Source organism: Rhinolophus sinicus, chromosome 12, assembly GCF_057876585.1.
Source record: "Rhinolophus sinicus isolate RSI-liver-muscle chromosome 12, RSI-T2T, whole genome shotgun sequence".
In the NCBI taxonomy this organism is placed as follows: Eukaryota; Metazoa; Chordata; class Mammalia; order Chiroptera; family Rhinolophidae; genus Rhinolophus; species Rhinolophus sinicus.
The window spans coordinates 57,493,949-57,511,528 of NC_142512.1; the positions used below are offsets into that span (position 1 = coordinate 57,493,949).

At 52.2% G+C, this 17,580-nt stretch overlaps 1 protein-coding gene across 1 annotated transcript in view; it reads left to right on the forward strand.

Moving 5' to 3' along the window:
• The first annotated feature begins 12,486 nt into the window (after positions 1-12,486).
• The window catches only part of FOXK2 (forkhead box K2), a 42,092-nt gene continuing 36,998 nt past the window's right edge, over positions 12,487-17,580 (forward strand). The window contains exon 1 of the mRNA XM_019735482.3: positions 12,487-12,979. Coding sequence (XP_019591041.3) covers positions 12,576-12,979 — 404 coding nt within the window. The 5' untranslated portion in view covers positions 12,487-12,575. The remainder of the gene's footprint in view (positions 12,980-17,580) is intronic.

Consider the following 17,580-nt stretch of genomic DNA (forward strand, 5'->3'; position numbering starts at 1 on the left):
CGTCGCAGCCGGAAGCGCCAGCGTAAGGGATGTTGTCCGAGCCGGACGAACCGACACGTGCAGCTACAGGCCCGGGGCGGCCATGGGGGAAGCGCGCGGAAACCCGAGCAGCACGTCCAGCGATGCCCTGGCAGGGACTCAATGAAGCAGCCTGGAGAACCGGACGCGCTGTCCGGAGCCGGCCGGAGCTTGCGAAGGCTCGCATCCACGTGGAGGCACCTCCGCCGGTGTCCAGGGCGGGAAGGCCCGACCAGGAGGACAGGGTCTTCCGCGGCGGCCGGCCGGGCTCCCCTGCCACCCGCGATGCCTGCTGAAGCCTCGGGTCAAGATGGCCCAGGGGACAGGGAAGGCGACTGGGCCAAGGCTGTGACAACATGGCCTCCTTTCCCCCACCCTGCCTGACCTGGCGGAGTTTCCTGCCTCCGTGTTTTCCTGGCCAACCGGAGGTCCCCAAACTGTCTGCGAGGGAGCGACGGCAGCCAGCCCGACGCAGGCGACCTCCCTGACCCCGTCTCTGCAGGCGACCGCGAGGCCGCGCTGGAACGACCCCAGTCGCAGGCCTGGAGCGGCCCGCTCTCCTCCGGATGCCCACTGTCCCTGCGCCCGGTGCATGGCGGCTCCGGGCGCGCCACGTGCTGTACCCTGACGGCGCCGGGCGACAGGCGACAGGCCCTCGCGGGGCCTTGAGCGCCTCCCAAGCAGAGGCAGGGCCCCAGAAAGCAGTGTGCGGGCCTAGTGCTCACAAGTGGGATCACGGGAGCGAAGCCAATGACGCGACGCTGCCGCCTGCTCCCCACGAGGACCCCCAGCCTCAGCTTCCGTCCGTGTCAGCCTCGCAGGCAGGCGCGCTTTTGTCCTCCCGCATCCCCACTGCCTCGCACGGCTCCGGGCCTGCGGTCGCAGCCCCGGTCACGTTTGCCGGTGAAGGAAGCCGACGGCGTGACCGGCGCTGGGAGGCAGCCCACGCGCCTCTCCCTGTTTCAGGGCCGACGGGCGCCAGGCCCCAGCCGGCCGGGGGGGGGGGCCGGGGGGGGCGGTCACGTGCTCGTGCGTACGGCGTGCGCGGCGTCGGCGCGCTGCTGCCCCGCCCTCGCTGAAGCACGCACGTCCGGCGTGCGCACCTGGCGGCGCGCGGGGCGTGGCGAGCGTGCGGGCGCGTTCCCGGGCGGCGAGCGTGGTCGGGGACCCAGGGGCGCGCGGACGGGTGGTGGGGTGACAGGGCGACCGCAGGGTGTGCACCCTCGGCGGCCGCCTGACTTACACCCCGACTTTTCCACCAGGACCGTGTAGACTCCGCAGCCTCGCGTGCCTCACCTTCCCCTGACGCGGCCCCGGGCCCAGGAGCCCGGACACCGACGTCCCCGCCACGTCCTGCCCCGCCCCGCGTCACCCCCGCGCCCCCTGTGGGCTCCGGGCGGGGCAGGAGGCCGCGGCCAGCGCAGGATGGGTGAGGCCCCAACTTGTGCAATTTGGAGCATCCTTTCTGAGCAAAGGTGCAAAATTAGATCCGAAGGTGAAGGTTGATGACAACGAGGAAAGGAGCACAGGGGTGGCCTGTTAGCCAGCGGGTGAGAGCGCGGTGTGGAAACATCGAGGTTGCCGGTTCCCGGGGTCCCTGCATGGGCCACGGGAGCTACGCCCGCCTTAAAAACAAAACAATTAAAATTAAAAAAGTGTCCACAACAAGCAGCGAATTACACAACGCTGACCGATGCTACACACGCCATACATTCCACTAACTGCTTGGCACACCTCACCTCGCCTGTATTTTCCCCTGTTTTTGGATGCAGACTTGGATGATCTCTTGGATGGCAATGAGTCGGTAGCACTGTTTTTATAGAATGAAAGATAATCAGTCTTTTCAGGGTTGTTCAGGTTTTGCTTTTCCTTAACGATTTAGAAGAGCTGATCAGCTCTGCATTGTTAGGAGTGATGCCGGCTCTCGGACTTGGCCACATCTGGAACCGGCTCTCGGACTTGGCCACATCTGGAACCGGCTCTCGGACTTGGCCACATCTGGAACCGGCTCTCGGACTTGGCCACATCTGGAACCGGCTCTGGGACTTGGCCACATCTGGAACCGGCTCTCGGACTTGGCCACATCTGGAACCGGCTCTGGGACTTGGCCACATCTGGAACCGGCTCTCGGACTTGGCCACATCTGGAACCGGCTCTGGGACTTGGCCACATCTGGAACCGGCTCTCGGACTTGGCCACATCTGGAACCGGCTCTGGGACTTGGCCACATCTGGAACCGGCTCTCGGACTTGGCCACATCTGGAACCGGCTCTCGGACTTGGCCACATCTGGAACCGGCTCTGGGACTTGGCCACATCTGGAACCGGCTCTGGGACTTGGCCACATCTGGAACCGCTGAAGGGCTTGGGCAGGTCAGGGTCTGGCCTGAAATCCTCTGTGGCCTCAGAGTGGCTTATTAGGAGCTTTCTGACCTTGCTGACTGCAGGATTCACGTCCAATCGGGAAGAAATGGAAACAACTTTCTGTATTTATGCTTCACTGGACGGAGTGCGTTCAGTTTCCGCCGTCCTTTGAGCTGGAGCCCACTGTGTTTATGTGATCGCCCAAGTGTCTGTGTTCACGTGCTCTGTGGAGGCTTCTAAAGATACTGACCTGAAAGTCTGTCTGGTCTGAGGAACGTCTGTCTGGTGGAAGACGCGTACGAGCAAAACAGCAATGCGATGTGTGGTCTCAGAACAGGCTCATCCACACCATGCGGCCGTTCTCCTGTTAAAAAATAGTTCTTTCTAAATGTTCTGAGAAGCACCTCTTTGGTCCCTGGTATGTTTTACTTGATTCTCTGTAAATGGGATCACAGGTTTGAACTCATGGGTTTTCACTAAACCCTGTTGGGGGAGTTACGCCTCACTGCGGCAGGCACAGTGCCGCCTCAGTGCTCCCGGAAGTCAGCGGGCTTTAAACCTGGGGGGGGCGAGGCCACCCTGGTGAGCCCTCCCCACCGGAGGCCCCATGGGTTTCCTTTCTGTTACCATCGTCATCCTTCTGCTTTGCTTTTCCTTCTGCATTTTTTTGCTTCCTGTTTAGGAGTGTCCTGATTCTCATAATATCTCATCTCTGGGTTGTCATTTTCACGATCCATAATGTCTTAGTTATCCTGGTTCTTTTCCTTCACGATTTTGAGCATTCATTCGTGTTTTTGGTTCCGTTGTGATATACTTTTGACATTTTGAAATGTCTACCACACTTTATCTTTCCGTTTCCTTTTTTTTTTCCCCCCAGTTAGATATTTCCTTCTGGTCGTGTTTGAATTTTGGTATGATCAATTCCAGAAAATGTATACAAAGTTAATGCGACCTTAAGGTAAACACAAGTGCAACTCAAATGCATTTGAAAATTGCCACTGTGTGGCACTGAGCCCCATGGTTGTGTGATAAAATAACCATGTGTCACATACATTGACTTAGTTTTTTCAGGCCCTTTTGCTGTGTCATTACCAAAGTGAGTGTTATTTCCTCTGAAACTTCCAGACTTTGTTGGGACAAAGTGCTCCAGATACGCCAAGACTTGGTCTGGTGTGCCTGGCTGCAAAGACACGACTTCCCGCATTCCGTTCTGTGCTGATGGTGGCTCTAGCAGGTGTGTGTCCTGCTGAGGCGCTGCTGTAAAGGAAAGCATTTGCTGCAATGCTGTGGGCTCTTGTGTGGACTTTCCCACAGGAGAGCACTGCCATCCGACCTGCATGCAGGGGGACAGTCCCGACAGCTCAGTGGGGACCTCTGATGATGGGGGCATGTTGCACAGACTGCGGCTCAGAGTAGTTCAAAGCTTGTGTCCCCCCTCCCACATGCTCCTGGGGCTGTGGCTGGAGGACAGGACCCCCTGGGGGCAACCCCTGATCAGGCAAGTGCCCAGGCAGGGAGCCAGAGCACAGCTGGCCGAAGGGACTGCAGACCCCAACATGCACCCCCACACCCTCCTCCATGTATCCCCAAGTCCACTGCAGTGCCATCTCCAGAAAGAAGGTGAACGTAGCCCTGCTTGGAGGGGTGGGGGTGGAGCCTGGGGCTGGGTCTCAGACCTTCCCAGCCAACCCACTTCAGCCAGGGGCCCAGCCTCAGTCAGGGCCGCTGGGCACTAGTCTTCCCCTGCCATCATCACAGTGCAGGTTAGCGTGTGTGACGTGCCCATACAGCATCCGGTACCAGAAGAGGTTAAAAAGGACGGCCGGGCTGCCAGCTTACTAGTAGCAGCAGCAGCCATAGGCTTGGTCTTGCAATTAGGGTCCCAGCCCCTCTCCACCCTCCACTCCCTATGGGAGGCAGGGACCCCGACCCACTCCACGTCCATCCGCTCCCCCTCCACCATGTTTCTGTTATCTAGTAGACCTCAGTTCAGTCGAGTGATTTCACAAGCATATGGAATACCACTCTCTGTCTGATCCTGTGGAGGCGTGGCGGGGGTAGCACAAGTAAATGCGGCCGTAATCCCACCTCGGAGCCTCAGATGTTTGATCAAACAGAACATTTCCTTCTCAGAATCCTGGGCAGCAGCAAGTGTGTGGTAATACGATTTTTTTACACTTTAGCTTTTGTGTTTCTGTAACGAAAACCAGAAATGTGAAACATCATTTACTTAATATAGTGCTTACTCCATAATAATACATTTTGAAGTTATGGTACTGCCTATCAGCAGGGCCGTACTGTGAAGGGTATACCTTCTATTTTGTCTGACAGCCTGGCCAAAATAAGAGCATTATCTCCTCTCTGTAGAATGTGTTTCTTCCATGCAATTCAAGCACTTCTTCCATCTCTTCCACAAGGGCTGGGCGCCCACAGTCAGGGGCAGGGCCGGGAGTGTGGGTCTGTGGTTTCATGAGCTGGGTCTGTGCTGAGCCGCTGTCCTGAGCATGGTGTCGTGTGCAATGCAGGGGTAGAAGTCACGGTCTGTGCAGTCAGAGCGTTTACTCTGAGTGGGAGACATAAGACAACGCACCTGAAGAGTAAGGAACGTAAATAACAGTGCAAGGAAAGCAACAAGAAGCATCACAAGATGCAAGAGGTTGTGGATTGCCAAATAACTTACACACGTGAGCTACCATAGAAGTCCTGGGTCCTGGACAGAGCACAGAGTCGCCCCAGCGATGAATACTTTGTGTGAGAAGAGGGGACTGGGTAGATGCGGAGGAGGGCACCTGAGTACAGGCAGGTAGATGGGGAGGAGGGCACCTGGGTACAGGCAGGTAGATACGGAGGAGGGCACCTGAGTACAGGCAGGTAGATGGGGAGGAGGGCACCTGGGTACAGGCAGGTAGATGGGGAGGAGGGCACCTGGGTACAGGCAGGTAGATGGGGAGGAGGGCACCTGGGTACAGGCAGGTAGATGGGGAGGAGGGCACCTGGGTACAGGCAGGTAGATGGGGAGGAGGGCACCTGGGTACAGGCAGGTAGATGGGGAGGAGGGCACCTGGGTACAGGCAGGTAGATGCGGAGGAGGGCACCTGGGTACAGGCAGGTAGATGGGGAGGAGGGCACCTGGGTACAGGCAGGTAGATGGGGAGGAGGGCACCTGGGTACAGGAGAACTGTTGGAACAAGGGTGGCAGCTGGTGGTGGTCGAGGTGGAGCATGGCGCCGGCAGGTGGGGGCTGGGGCGGCCAACAGTGCACAGCACTTGGGAGAAGTGGGAGGAACTGGGGAAAGCTGGGCAGGAGCTGGACGGGGCGGCTCCCGTTTGCAGGAAACAGGCGGCTGGGTCTGGCTTTCGGCTGGTGGGAAACAGTGAGCCTCTGAAGGCTTTTTAGTGGTGAAAAGTTATGAATCATAGTTTTATCACCTTAAAACCGCAGGACTTAATGACAAGCTGTTCATATTACGTTGTTAAATGAAACCAGTTGAAGGGCCGGATTTTACTCTGAATTTTTGATTCTTAAAGAGGATAAAATTCACGATTATTATAGCAATGGTAGGCACCCCTCTTTATTGTGAGAGGCACTCAGAGGGAGCCTTATCTCTGTGTCTCTCAGGAAGAGGTGACGAGCAGTCCCACTACTGATGTGGCACGTCAGTCAAGCTCTGTGTGCCTCCCACTGCCCAGGTGTCATGCGAGCAGTCAGAGTGTCTGTCAACGGCAGGAGTATCACGGGGACGGCCTGACTCAATATCCAGACAGTCCCTAAAGCAGTACCTGGCATGCAGAGAACACTGCATCAGAGTTTGCTAACTGCATAACAAGCGACTCTGACAGCACTTTCCCCACAGGACAGCCCCGACATAAACGCTGGAGGTGTGGGCCTCGTTTGGATCTTGTTTTCTTCTAGAAACCGTGTTTTCAAATGGGGCGGCATCGTAGGGCAGCCCCAGAGCCTCCTCAGAATGGAGGGTTAGAGCTGGAAGGGCCCTCAGAGAGCAGCCAGTGCTGTGGCCCACCTTGCTGGTGAGGAAACAGACGTGGACGGGGCGGTGGGACCTCGGCCACACCACTCACTGGTGGAAAGACCAAGGTGGACGTGTGCGACTTCTCCGCAGTCCCTTCCTTCCCACTCTGCCAGAGCCGCACGTGGCTGGACAACTGCAGAGGTACAGAGCAGGGGTCCTTGTGTGCAGTGTAACTGGCTGAGCTGGTTCATGACACTCCCTGTCTGTCCTTCCAGATGTCTTTGCCTGTTCTGCTAATTCCATAGCGAAGTGTTAACATCTCACACTGAACTTGTGGCTTCTTTTCTTTCTCCTTTTAGTTCTGTCCGTTTTTGCGGTGAACATTTGGAAGTCGTGTTGGTGCATACACTTCGGATTGCTGCATTTCTCTGAGGATTGGAACCCTTTGTCATTATGGACTGCTCCTCTGGTGACTGTCCTTCACTGGGTCTCCTTGGCTGACATGGCTGCAGCCGCTTTCTCACCACTCGGGTCTGCACAGTATCGCTTTTTAGTCCTCGTGCTTTCAGCTTGTCTTGATCTTATGATTTCAAGTATGTGTCCGGTAAACTCATGAGTTACGCTGTTTTCTTCTCAGTCTAAAGTCTCTGGCCTGTGATCATCGTTCTCTATAGTTTACGTTTAATGTAAATGACTGAGCAGCCACCAACGTGGTTTAGAGTCGTCACCTTGCTGTTCTGTGTTTGTTTCATCTGCTCTGCATTCCTTCTTGCTCTCCTGGATTATTCACGTATTTTTCAAATCCCATTTTATCTTCTCTATAGTATTTTCTGATAGATAGTATATGTAACATATTCTATATATTTATACTGAATTTTGTAGTGGTTGACCTAGAAATTATACTGTGTTTCCCCGAAAAGAAGACTTAGCTGGACCATTAGCTCTAATGCGTCTTTTGCAGCAAAAACTAATATAAGACCGGGTATAATATAATATAATACCAGGTCATATTAATTTTTGCTCCAAAAGACGCATTAGAGCTGATGGTCCAGTTAGGTCCTTTTTCCGGGGAAACATGGTAGTATGCACCCTTCACTTATCACTCCACTTTGAAATCATATTATGCCACTTCATCAACCATGTAAGAACCATAAAACAGTGAAATAACATCAACTCCCCTCCTACTCTGTGTTCTTTCATTGTCATTTTTTTCTACAGGTTCTACTGTCCAATTTGGTAGCCATTAGTTAAATGTGGCTCTTTAAGTATAAAGTTAAATTGATTATATTTAAATACAATTTTAACATTCAGCTCCTCAGTCACACTAGCCACACTGAGGGGCCCAGAGCCCCACAAGGCGGTGGCTTCCGTGCCGGGCAGGGGCTGTAAGAAAACATTCCTGTTAGCGCAGGAAAGTGTGTCAGACAGCCTTGCTCTGAAACTCACAACATTGCTTTAAAATTTGCTTCAAGCCTTCATTCAATAACCTCTTCAAGAAATGATTTTAAATGTCTTGGACAGTTACCCACATAGGCCACCTGGGATTCCGTTTTGGGTCATTTTCCTCTGGCCTGAAGAGCCTCCTTTAGTACGTTTTAAAGGCCACGTCTCCTGGTGACAACATTTTCCGGCTTCTGTTTACCTGAACATGTCCTTCATCACCTTACTTTTTGAAGGGCATTTTCATTAGGTGTTGACTTGTCGTCTCTGATTTCGTTTGTTTACTTTAAGCATTTTGCTGTGTGATTTGTCTTCTGGCTTCCATTACTTTTAATAAGAAGTCAGCTGTCCTTCTCACTAGAGTTGTCCTGAGTGTGGTGTGTCTTTTTTTTTCTTCTTTTTTTTGTCTCTTTTAAGGACTTTTATCTTTACCTTTGGTTTTCAGCCGTTGGACTACAATATGCCGCCATGGGTTTTACTTTCAATGTGTCCTCCTTGGGGTTTGCTAAACTTTTCGGATCTGTGGGTTGGTGCATTCTCATCCATTTGTAAAATTCTCATCTATTCTCTCTTTAAATATTTCTTGTGCTCCATTTTCTTTTCCTTTTCTTTTCGGAGCCCAATTTTACGTACATTAGACCATTTGATCTTTCCCCACAGGTCTCTAATATTCCTTTCTGTTATCTTTTTTTCTCATTGTCATTTTTCTTTGCGTTTTGATTTAGATGGTTTCTATCGATGTGACTTTGAGTTGAAAAATCCCCTCTTCAGTTTCATCCAGTCTGGTGTTCGGCAAATTCAGTGCATTCTGCATTGCAGATATTTTACTTTTTTCTCTGCTCCTGGTGTGTAGCCCTTTCCCCAAGGGTGTGGCCTTTCTGGGGTCTCAACCGTTTGCCTGGGTTGCACCAAGAGCTCTTCCCTTTGCTCCAACATCTCCCGGTGCTGAGAGACCCCTGCAGTCTCTGTTCAGCTCTCATCTGGTACCTGCAACCAAAGAGGCTAAAAGAACAGAGTTAGGTTCCTATAACAAACTTCCTCTAGTTCTACTTATTTATGCTATACATTTATGAAAAAGGTAGGGATAATATTGATCCTGTACCCTTCTTCACTCTAGTAATTCTCGTCACTGGATATATGAACTAACTGTAACTGTCGGGAAAAAAAGGCCCAGACATATTATTAAGAGATAAATCTCCAATAAAATTCAATTTTTTTAGTCTTAATTAAAGCTTGCATGTATTTATATTGCTTTGATCAATTATGAGTTAATAATAGTTGTAATACTAATTCAACTGAGGGAAAATGTTTTTAATGTGAGACTTATGTTCATAAGAAATTGCAAATCAATCTCTCTCTCTCCCCTGCCACCCTTCTGTCTGTCTGTCTCTCTCCAGGGATTAATAATAGAGTCATTAGTAAATTATGTTCAAGTATAAACACTTATTGTATTTAGAAGAAAATTCGTGGGGGAATTTGAATGGAAATGAGTTTAGGAGAAAAGGATTTAATAGAACTCCTGACTGTTAATCAAGAGATTGTGTTTATAAAACATATGATAGTGGGTTGGTTTCAAATCATAATGGCATTCAAACTCCATTTGATGCATTTATGGAATGATGTCACGGTTTAATTTTAGAAGTCAATATGTATAACATTTGGGAAATTACATCCATTACAACTATTTAAACATGATAGAAAATTTTGCTATTATCTTAAATGTGGGGGGGGGCTTAGAGGTGTTCACAAAATTAGTTTTCCGGGTACTTATTCAAGTCTTGGAGGACTGTGGGTCCAGCTACCCTTTTCTGTAGCCTGAGTCATTACAGGAGACACAGCCTCCCTGCTTTCCGTTTTGTCCCACACAGCAAACAGATTCAACTTCTAAAAAGTTAAATCAGATCCTGTTACTCCTCGCGTGAACTGCCCAGTGGTTTCCCCTTCACTTACTGCGGAGCCAGGATGCAGCGGGCCCTCTGCTCCCCGGCTGTTTCTGCTCCCTCCCTCACGGCCTGCTCAGGCCGAGCATGTGATGGGCACAAGCCCGCCTCAGGGCCCTTGTCCTTGCTCTTTGCCCAAATGCCACTGTGGCCCCTGGCTCACGTCCTTCAGGCCTCAGGTCACCCATCGCCTCCTCCCCGGGCCTTCCTGCCCATCTCGCATCCCTTACCGCGCCGTAGAGCACACGCTGTGTCTTTCTTTCCAGGTGTGCTGTGGGTCCTGCATCAGACCAGCACCCTGAGGCAGGTGCCCCTTGGCCAGGCTCTCTGCCCTCCTTCCGCACCTGCATGGGCCTGGCTAGATGCCCAGTACACATCCCCTGGATGAAACAGCAAACCTGTGTAAAACTCGGGTCTGGGGTGTCTCATCCACATCTCTGCTCTCAGCTCCGTGACATGAAGAGCCAGGATGCTCTGTATTTCCCCAAAAATAAGACCTAGCCAGACCGTCAGCTCTAGTGAGCCTTTTGGAGCAAAAATTAATATAAGACCTAGTCTTATTTTAATATAAGACCAGGTCTATATAACATAATATAATATAATACTGGGTCTTTATAAATAATATAATATAATACTGGGTCTTATATTAATTTTTGCTCCAAAAGATGCATTACAGCCGATGGTCCGGCTAGGTCTGATTTTCGGGGAAACATGGTACCTCGTCAGCATCCTCTGCTTCTGCTTCCCCCTCAGTCATGTCCAGGCTCCTGTGCTGACTTCCCTTGGTCGTCTTTCACACATGGTGACCCCACACTGACGGGGCATGACGGGGTGCCCACCGCATGTCCACCCCGGCCTGTTCCTGGTATACAGCGAGTGCTTACTGAGTCCTCAGACAGGGTGGGAAGCCAGCATGAGCCCCGCCTCTGCTCTGGAGCCCTTCTGAGTGTCCCAGCCCTCAGCAGCGATCCCTTCCTTCTCAGAGCTGCGTGGTCCTTACCATCTCACCTTGCGTAGGGCCTGGCATTGCCCATCTTTCTTCCCAGGTGCCTCGTGTCTGACAGTAAGGGTGTCACTGAGATTCATGGGCGCAGTGCTGCCAGCTCGTCCCTTGTGTCCACAGGCCTGGGTGTCCTGCATGTGGCGGACACTGTGCTGATGGAAACACGTGAAAGGTAGGTGACCATTTCCAATAGCCTCGTCAAGGTTGACAGCAGACAACACGTGCTCCGAACACCGTCAGTAACTTGATCGCAGTGAAGCTTCTGAAAGCCAGGCAGAGTGGGGCGTGTGCCGTGTGCACTGAGCACAGAGCCAGCGCACAGAGCAGCTGGCCGCAGGAGCCTGGGACCGCACGCTCCAGGGTGGACACATTTACTCTGCTTGATCGTATGTGCTTTGTTTTTGGATGAGTGCTGTCCCCACCTATGATTTCCATACGTGTCTCAACACCATCGGAAACCTCTCCAATACAATGAGGAGTGTTTAACGGAACTGCTGTATTTTTTTTTCTGTCTGGGACATTGTCCTATACTTATGGTTCCAAGCAGTTTGAACCCTTACGAATTTCTGCTATAATTGCAAACACATTTATGGCAAATAATGTATGTAAATATCACACTGAGAGGGCCACATTGATTTCCATTTTTTAGAATGCGTTTACACACACACACACACACACACACACACTGAATAGAGGGCCGCCCCACTTGCAGCCTGCCTCTCTTCAGCAGGTCTTGCCCAGAATGTTGACTTTCTCCTGCTCCGTTTAAGCCCAGCTTCCTCTCACGTCTTGCCACTCACACTGATCTCCCTTTGTACTTAAAATTACGTCTTTTTGTTGTAGTAATTACTCTTCACTATTAACGATCCGCAAATAATGGGGCACTGGGCTTATCGCTAGCCCTGTCGGTAGGGGCCACTGTTGGCAGAGTGTGACAGTCCTTCCTGGTTCTCAGGACGGTCCCTCGTGCGGGCCGCGTGGCCCACGGTGCCGCCTGTGGCAGAGACTGAAAGGTGCAGTTTGCTGCGGTTTCGACTTGGCGAAGACAGGCCGGGCGGGCGCTGTGGTCGCCGGGCCGCGCTCCGTCGCCCCCGTCGCGCCGCCGCCAAGCGCCTGGTCCCTGGTCCTGACCGAGTAGCCCTCCGTGGCGTGGGGGCGCCCGCAGCACCGCGCCTGGCGCTGCGCCCCGGTCCGGAGCGTGTCCAGGGTGGTCACTGATCACGGACCGTCTAGGCCGTGCCATCCTAGCTGTTGGGGTCGCCTCACAGTGATTTTAACCGAGGTGGAAACTGACGACGTTGAAACTGGGCGTTGGATGGGCTTAGACAGTCACTACGGTTAACAAGAGGCAGTTCCCAGCGGGGAGGGTGACAGCAGAGGCCGAGCGCGGGCAGTCTGCGGGCGTCTGCGGGCTCGTCTGAGCCGACGGCCGAGCCGCTGCCCCGCAGGACAGGAGCCACCGCGCCCCTTCGCCCGCGCCGACCTTGACCCGGCCCCCGCCCCCGCCGGCCCGCTCTCCGCTCGGCGGCTCCGCGGCCAGCCCCGCTCCGCTCCGCCCCGGGTTTTCCAGGCCGCTCGAAGCCGCGCCTGCGTCGGGCGACGCGGCTTGGTCGTGCGGGCGCTCGGCCGGCGTGCCTCGCCATTGGCTGGCCGCCGGTAGCCCCACTGGCGTGCGTCGCCCCCATAGGCGGGCGCGGCCGTCCGTCCGCGGGCCCGGCGCCGCTCGAGCGCGCCGCGCGTGTCCCGCCCCTCGCCGCCGCTCGTCGCTCGCCGGCCGGCGGCCTCGCTGGGCCTCAGCTCCGTGGCGGCGGCGGCGGAAGGCGCCGGGCCGCGCAGGCCCATGGCGGCGGCCGCGGCGCTCCCGGGCGCGAGCGGGCCTCCCGCGGGCGGCGGGGCCGGCGGCGGCGCGGGCGGCGGGTCTCCGCCGGGCGGCTGGGCCGTGGCGCGCCTCGAGGGCCGCGAGTTCGAGTACCTGATGAAGAAGCGCTCGGTGACCATCGGCCGCAACTCGTCGCAGGGCTCGGTGGACGTGAGCATGGGCCACTCGAGCTTCATCTCTCGGCGCCACCTGGAGATTTTCACGCCCCCGGGCGGCGGCCATGGCGGGGCGGCCCCCGAGCCCTCGGCGCAGCCTGGGCCCGACGCCGGCGGCGACTTCTACCTGCGCTGTCTGGGCAAGAACGGCGTGTTCGTGGACGGCGTGTTCCAGAGGCGCGGGGCGCCGCCGCTGCAGCTGCCGCGCGTGTGAGTGGGCCCGCGGCCGCGACCCCGACCCCGACCCCGACCCGCGCTCTGACCCTGCCCCTGACCCGCGGCGCCCGCCCCCCGCTCCCGGCCTCGGCCGGGGCAGCTCCTGGCCTCGTCCCTGTGCCCGACGACCGGGCCACCCATCGTCCCCGCCGGGTCCCCGTCTGTGACCCAGTGTCCCGGCCTCATCCACGCCGCTCGTGATCAGGGCACAGACGCCACCGCCTGTCGGAGGCCGCCCCTCCCTCCCTCCTCCGAGGCCGGAGGTGCAGCACCTCGCACGTGGGCCTGGCTTGGTGGGGTCCGTGCTCCGGGAGTCTGCGCGTCTCCATAACCCGCGCGTCGATAGTGCTGAGCGAGACGTTCGACTCTAGTTGGCGGATTTACCCAGAGCTGAGCGCCGTCGTTGCTCGGTTGAGGATGGCGTGTCTGTTACTTCCTTTTTGTTCTGCGCGTTTCAGTAGTGAATTATTTCAGGAGTGTGTCTCTTAAGCTACGAGGACTCCTTTTGCCGCCTCTTATTTTCAGTAGCCTAAAAATTGAAAACTTTTCGAGCACGATGAATTTTTAAGTCTTTGCCCAGAACCTTAAAATTTGGGGAAAGCTGGATACTTTTAACATTCCCACACTTTTTAAAGTCAGATGATTATTTAGAGATAATTACAAAGCCTTAGGGTGTGTTAATTGAGTTGGCCTCTTGGGGAATGTCAGTCCTGCTGCAAAACAGTTCAACTTGGTTCTTTGGTTTTATGAAGTTATCATTGTGCTTAAAAAACGACTTGCTCTCTAGGAAATGCTAATTATTCCTCAGGTGCTCCTTTCCAATCGTTGCCAGTAGAGCCTTTGTCACAAACTGGAATTTTTAAGTGCTTTTGTTGGAAATGCTGATTGGAGCTGTTGCTTTTCGTAATTCCTTGATTTTTGTATCTGTGTGTTGTGCTGTTACTTACACAGCTTTTGTTCCCTAAACCTTGATGGGAGCATTTCAATCCAGAATGCTGTTTCTGTGTATTTATGCTCTAGACTGCGTAAAACCCATAGGAGGGGCCTTTTAATGACAGTTTGTTGTTTGCAAATAACTTGATGTCACAACAAAGGTATCTTACCTCTGAGGATTTTGAGGTTTTTAAAGAAAATTCTTATTACCATTCAGCCAAAACCATTTGTGTTAACATGCTAAGCATGGAAATAACTTGACCTTTTGGTGAGGAGCGGAATTCAGACGTTTTGAGGGCAGTGTGGGCCTCGCAGAAGTGATGAGTAAGAAGGGAGTGGGGTGGGGGCCGGCCTCTGACGGCGCCCCCCCGGCGTGTGTGCAGGGAGGAGTCCGGGCAGCAAGGCCGAGCCCTGGACTTCTGAAGGGCCTGGAACCTCTACGCGAACTGGCAGGGGAGTGGTTTTTTCCACAAAGGGATTTTTATATTTTTACAGCTTAAAATAAGTGGGACTTTGCAGCGCCTGTTTTTGTAAGGCATCATTTTCACGTTTCTAGCGTAGTGGGCACCAGGTACAGGTAAACGGAAGACACTGTAAAGACTGTTGGTACTAGCGAAATGTAGACAGATTGTTTTAAAAATCTTTTTCTTGAAATTAAATTCAGCTTTATGTTACACATTCTTTTTAAGTTAAAAAAATCAAACTCTAAGTTTAAAAAAAGCGCATGTAATATAGAGCAATTAGGCAGAGGTTGAAATATTGCTTATTTACATTTGCCTATTGAATTGAAAATAACTGTAGAGTTAAAAAATGACAACCCAAGGTTTGTTATTTGAATGACAATGATTTTATTCCAATTCCAATTTTAAGATGAATGTACGTTTTGTAGTTAATATTAAAATTTCACAATGACTGCAGAGCCTGGAAAAGCTATGGCTGCTATTAATGCATAACATACTGCTCTTGGTCTTTACACACACACACACACACACACACACACACACACACACACACCGGGGATGCCAAAAAAATGTGTACAAGTGGACACTTTGGCCAATGTTGCTCAAGCAGTCGTTCGCCGTAATCACAAGTGTCTGGATGCTGATGGTAACCACTTCGAGCATCTCTTGTAATTGCAAAAGTCAAACGTGACTTGTATTCATCTTTTGTTATCGGTATATATTGAGTATTACAATTTTAATACAGTTTTCCTTTTTAAAAATGTATATGCATTTTTTTGACATTCTCTATGTGTGTGTGAATATATATATATATATGTAATTATATAATTATGTAGTATATAGTTGTATATGTATAATTTGAATTTTTGGAAAGTTTAGCTGTGCTGTCAACTTTGGAAAAAGTATCCCAGTTGTACTGTGTTGGGTTGGCATTGTACAGAAATAAACACCCATACTGGTCTAGAATCGTTAGGCATCATTTTTTCCATTTGTACAGGGGTAACACTGTATTAAATACGTAAGGTCTTATCTACATGGGTTTGATTGCAGACATTAATGAAGTATTCTCTAAATAATGAAAAAAATTTTCAGAGCATTTGGAAGCGTACGTAAGTAGTCCAGGCTTAAAGTACGGTTCATTGTTTTATTAAAATGCTAAATAATGTATTAATTAGGGGGAATAGAGATAGACGAGGACTGTGCTGCAGTCATGAGTATTTCATGGTTTGGGTGAGATCTGAGTACAGCGCCTTTTGCACAGTGGTTGGTGAGCCATGCCCAGTGTGGACCAGCGGGTGTAGGGCTGGGAGTGCTGAGCGTGTATAAGAGGGCCAGGCCTGCGGTTTTCTAGAAAACAAGTGACTTCCAGAAATCCTTGGTGTTTGGCCAAGTATGCAGGGCTGTGTGTACAGAAATGCAACTTTCCTCTCTAGAAAGGAGCGTCTGACTTGGCTGGAGGTGCAGGTGTTATTGGGACTGGGGGTGGTATGTAGGGTGGGCTGCACGGGAGAGCCCAGAGCCACATGGGCGGGGCTTCTGGAAGTGGGAGGTTGAGGCACCTTGCAGGTGAGGCTGGGCTGGCAGCCTGGCGCTAGAGAAGTTGGAATTGGGGCTGGAAGGGCCCTTGGGGTGAGCTGTGGAGCGTGTGAGTTGCCTGGGCCTGGTAGGGGGAGCGTGCACGGCCCTCAATGACAGACTGAAGAATGCCCTCTTTGAGGACCTGGTCTGGGGTCTGGGTGAGCAGCCAAGTGTGTTAGCAAGGCTGTTGGGCGAGAATGCCTGGGGGTGTCGCTGCTCTTGTTGCCATGGTAGCAAACAGTATAATTTACAAATAAAAATAAACAACTCCTTAACAGTTGTTTACACCTTGAGATATCAAGTGAATTTGACAACATTTTTGATCAATAAGATCCTGTGATATCTAATAGCCAAACAAAAGCAGAACAAGTTGAATTCATTATTGCCCTAAACTATTGAACGTGCAAAAGTGTAGCTGTGTTGGTTTAGAAAAGTGGCCCGTTTCTGTGCTGAACTGCCTGCCTGTCAGTCGGTGATACAGCAACACCTCCTTTCTTTGTGGGATGTTTTAACTTGCAGATTAAGTTTGGTGATGTCACATTTGAAGACTCATTAAGTTAGATAGCATCCTCTAAGGTGAGGACTGGAGACGCCAGCACACAGTGGCTTCTGGAGCTTTCCAGGTGGAGACTCCCAAGAGATGTGAACTCAGAAATGGGGGTGGGGCAACACCGAGGTTCCCAGAGAAGAGCAGAACCAGAAAGCGAGATAATAAGCTGGCGCTGCCAAGAGAGGAGCTGGCCTGGAGAAGCGGACAGTGACCTGAGGGCATTTTGGAGGATGAGAAAGGCTGGGCAGTGGGATGGAGATGGGGTGTAAGGTGTTTGTGGGTGGGATGGGTGTGGTAAGGAGGGCAGACCTCAGGATTCCCAGGGGAGGTGGGTGTAGGACCCACTGAGCGATGCAGCTGAGGCCAGTCGGCCCGAAGAGTGGGCACACACGAGGTGTGGAGGGGACAGTTCCCAGTAGAAGGTAAAATGGGGCATCTTGTTTGAAGACCCGAGCAGGGCCACTAATGAGGCCTAGCGGATTTTATTTTTCTTTTTTCATTCACTTTAAACACTTTACCCACCCTCCCACCCCCTCCCTTTCGGCAGCTGTCAGCTTGTTCTCTGTCTGTGGCATGGTTTCTTGTTCCAGGGCTGTAGGATTGGTTGAAACGCCTTCATTTTTATGACCTGAGACTGGGATGAGCTTGTAAGCAGAGCTGAGGGTCAGAATCCCTGATGGCAGGACCCCAGGACCCAGGGGTGGGCAACGTGCCATGGGCAGGTGCTCAAAGCCCAGGGGCAGAGGTGCTTTGTGCTTTGAAAAGTGCTTAGTGTACAAATGAATCGCTTTTCATGACCACTGTGTACTTTTCTCTAAAAGCTACAATATGCATTCATGCATCAAATTGAGATACATTTTTATCATTGACTTGCAGACATTGGAAACACAGTGCAGCTGTGTTAGCATAATCATTACTGTACTGTGTTAAAAATCACCTCGTGTTCAGTAGTTCTTCTAGTGGTAAAACTCAGTTTGCTCCTTGGCTTAGATTTAAAATAAGTTGAATTTCTAACACATTTTGAGAAACAAGTCTGCGTGATGGGACTTGTCACCTGTGGGATCGCTTGTATG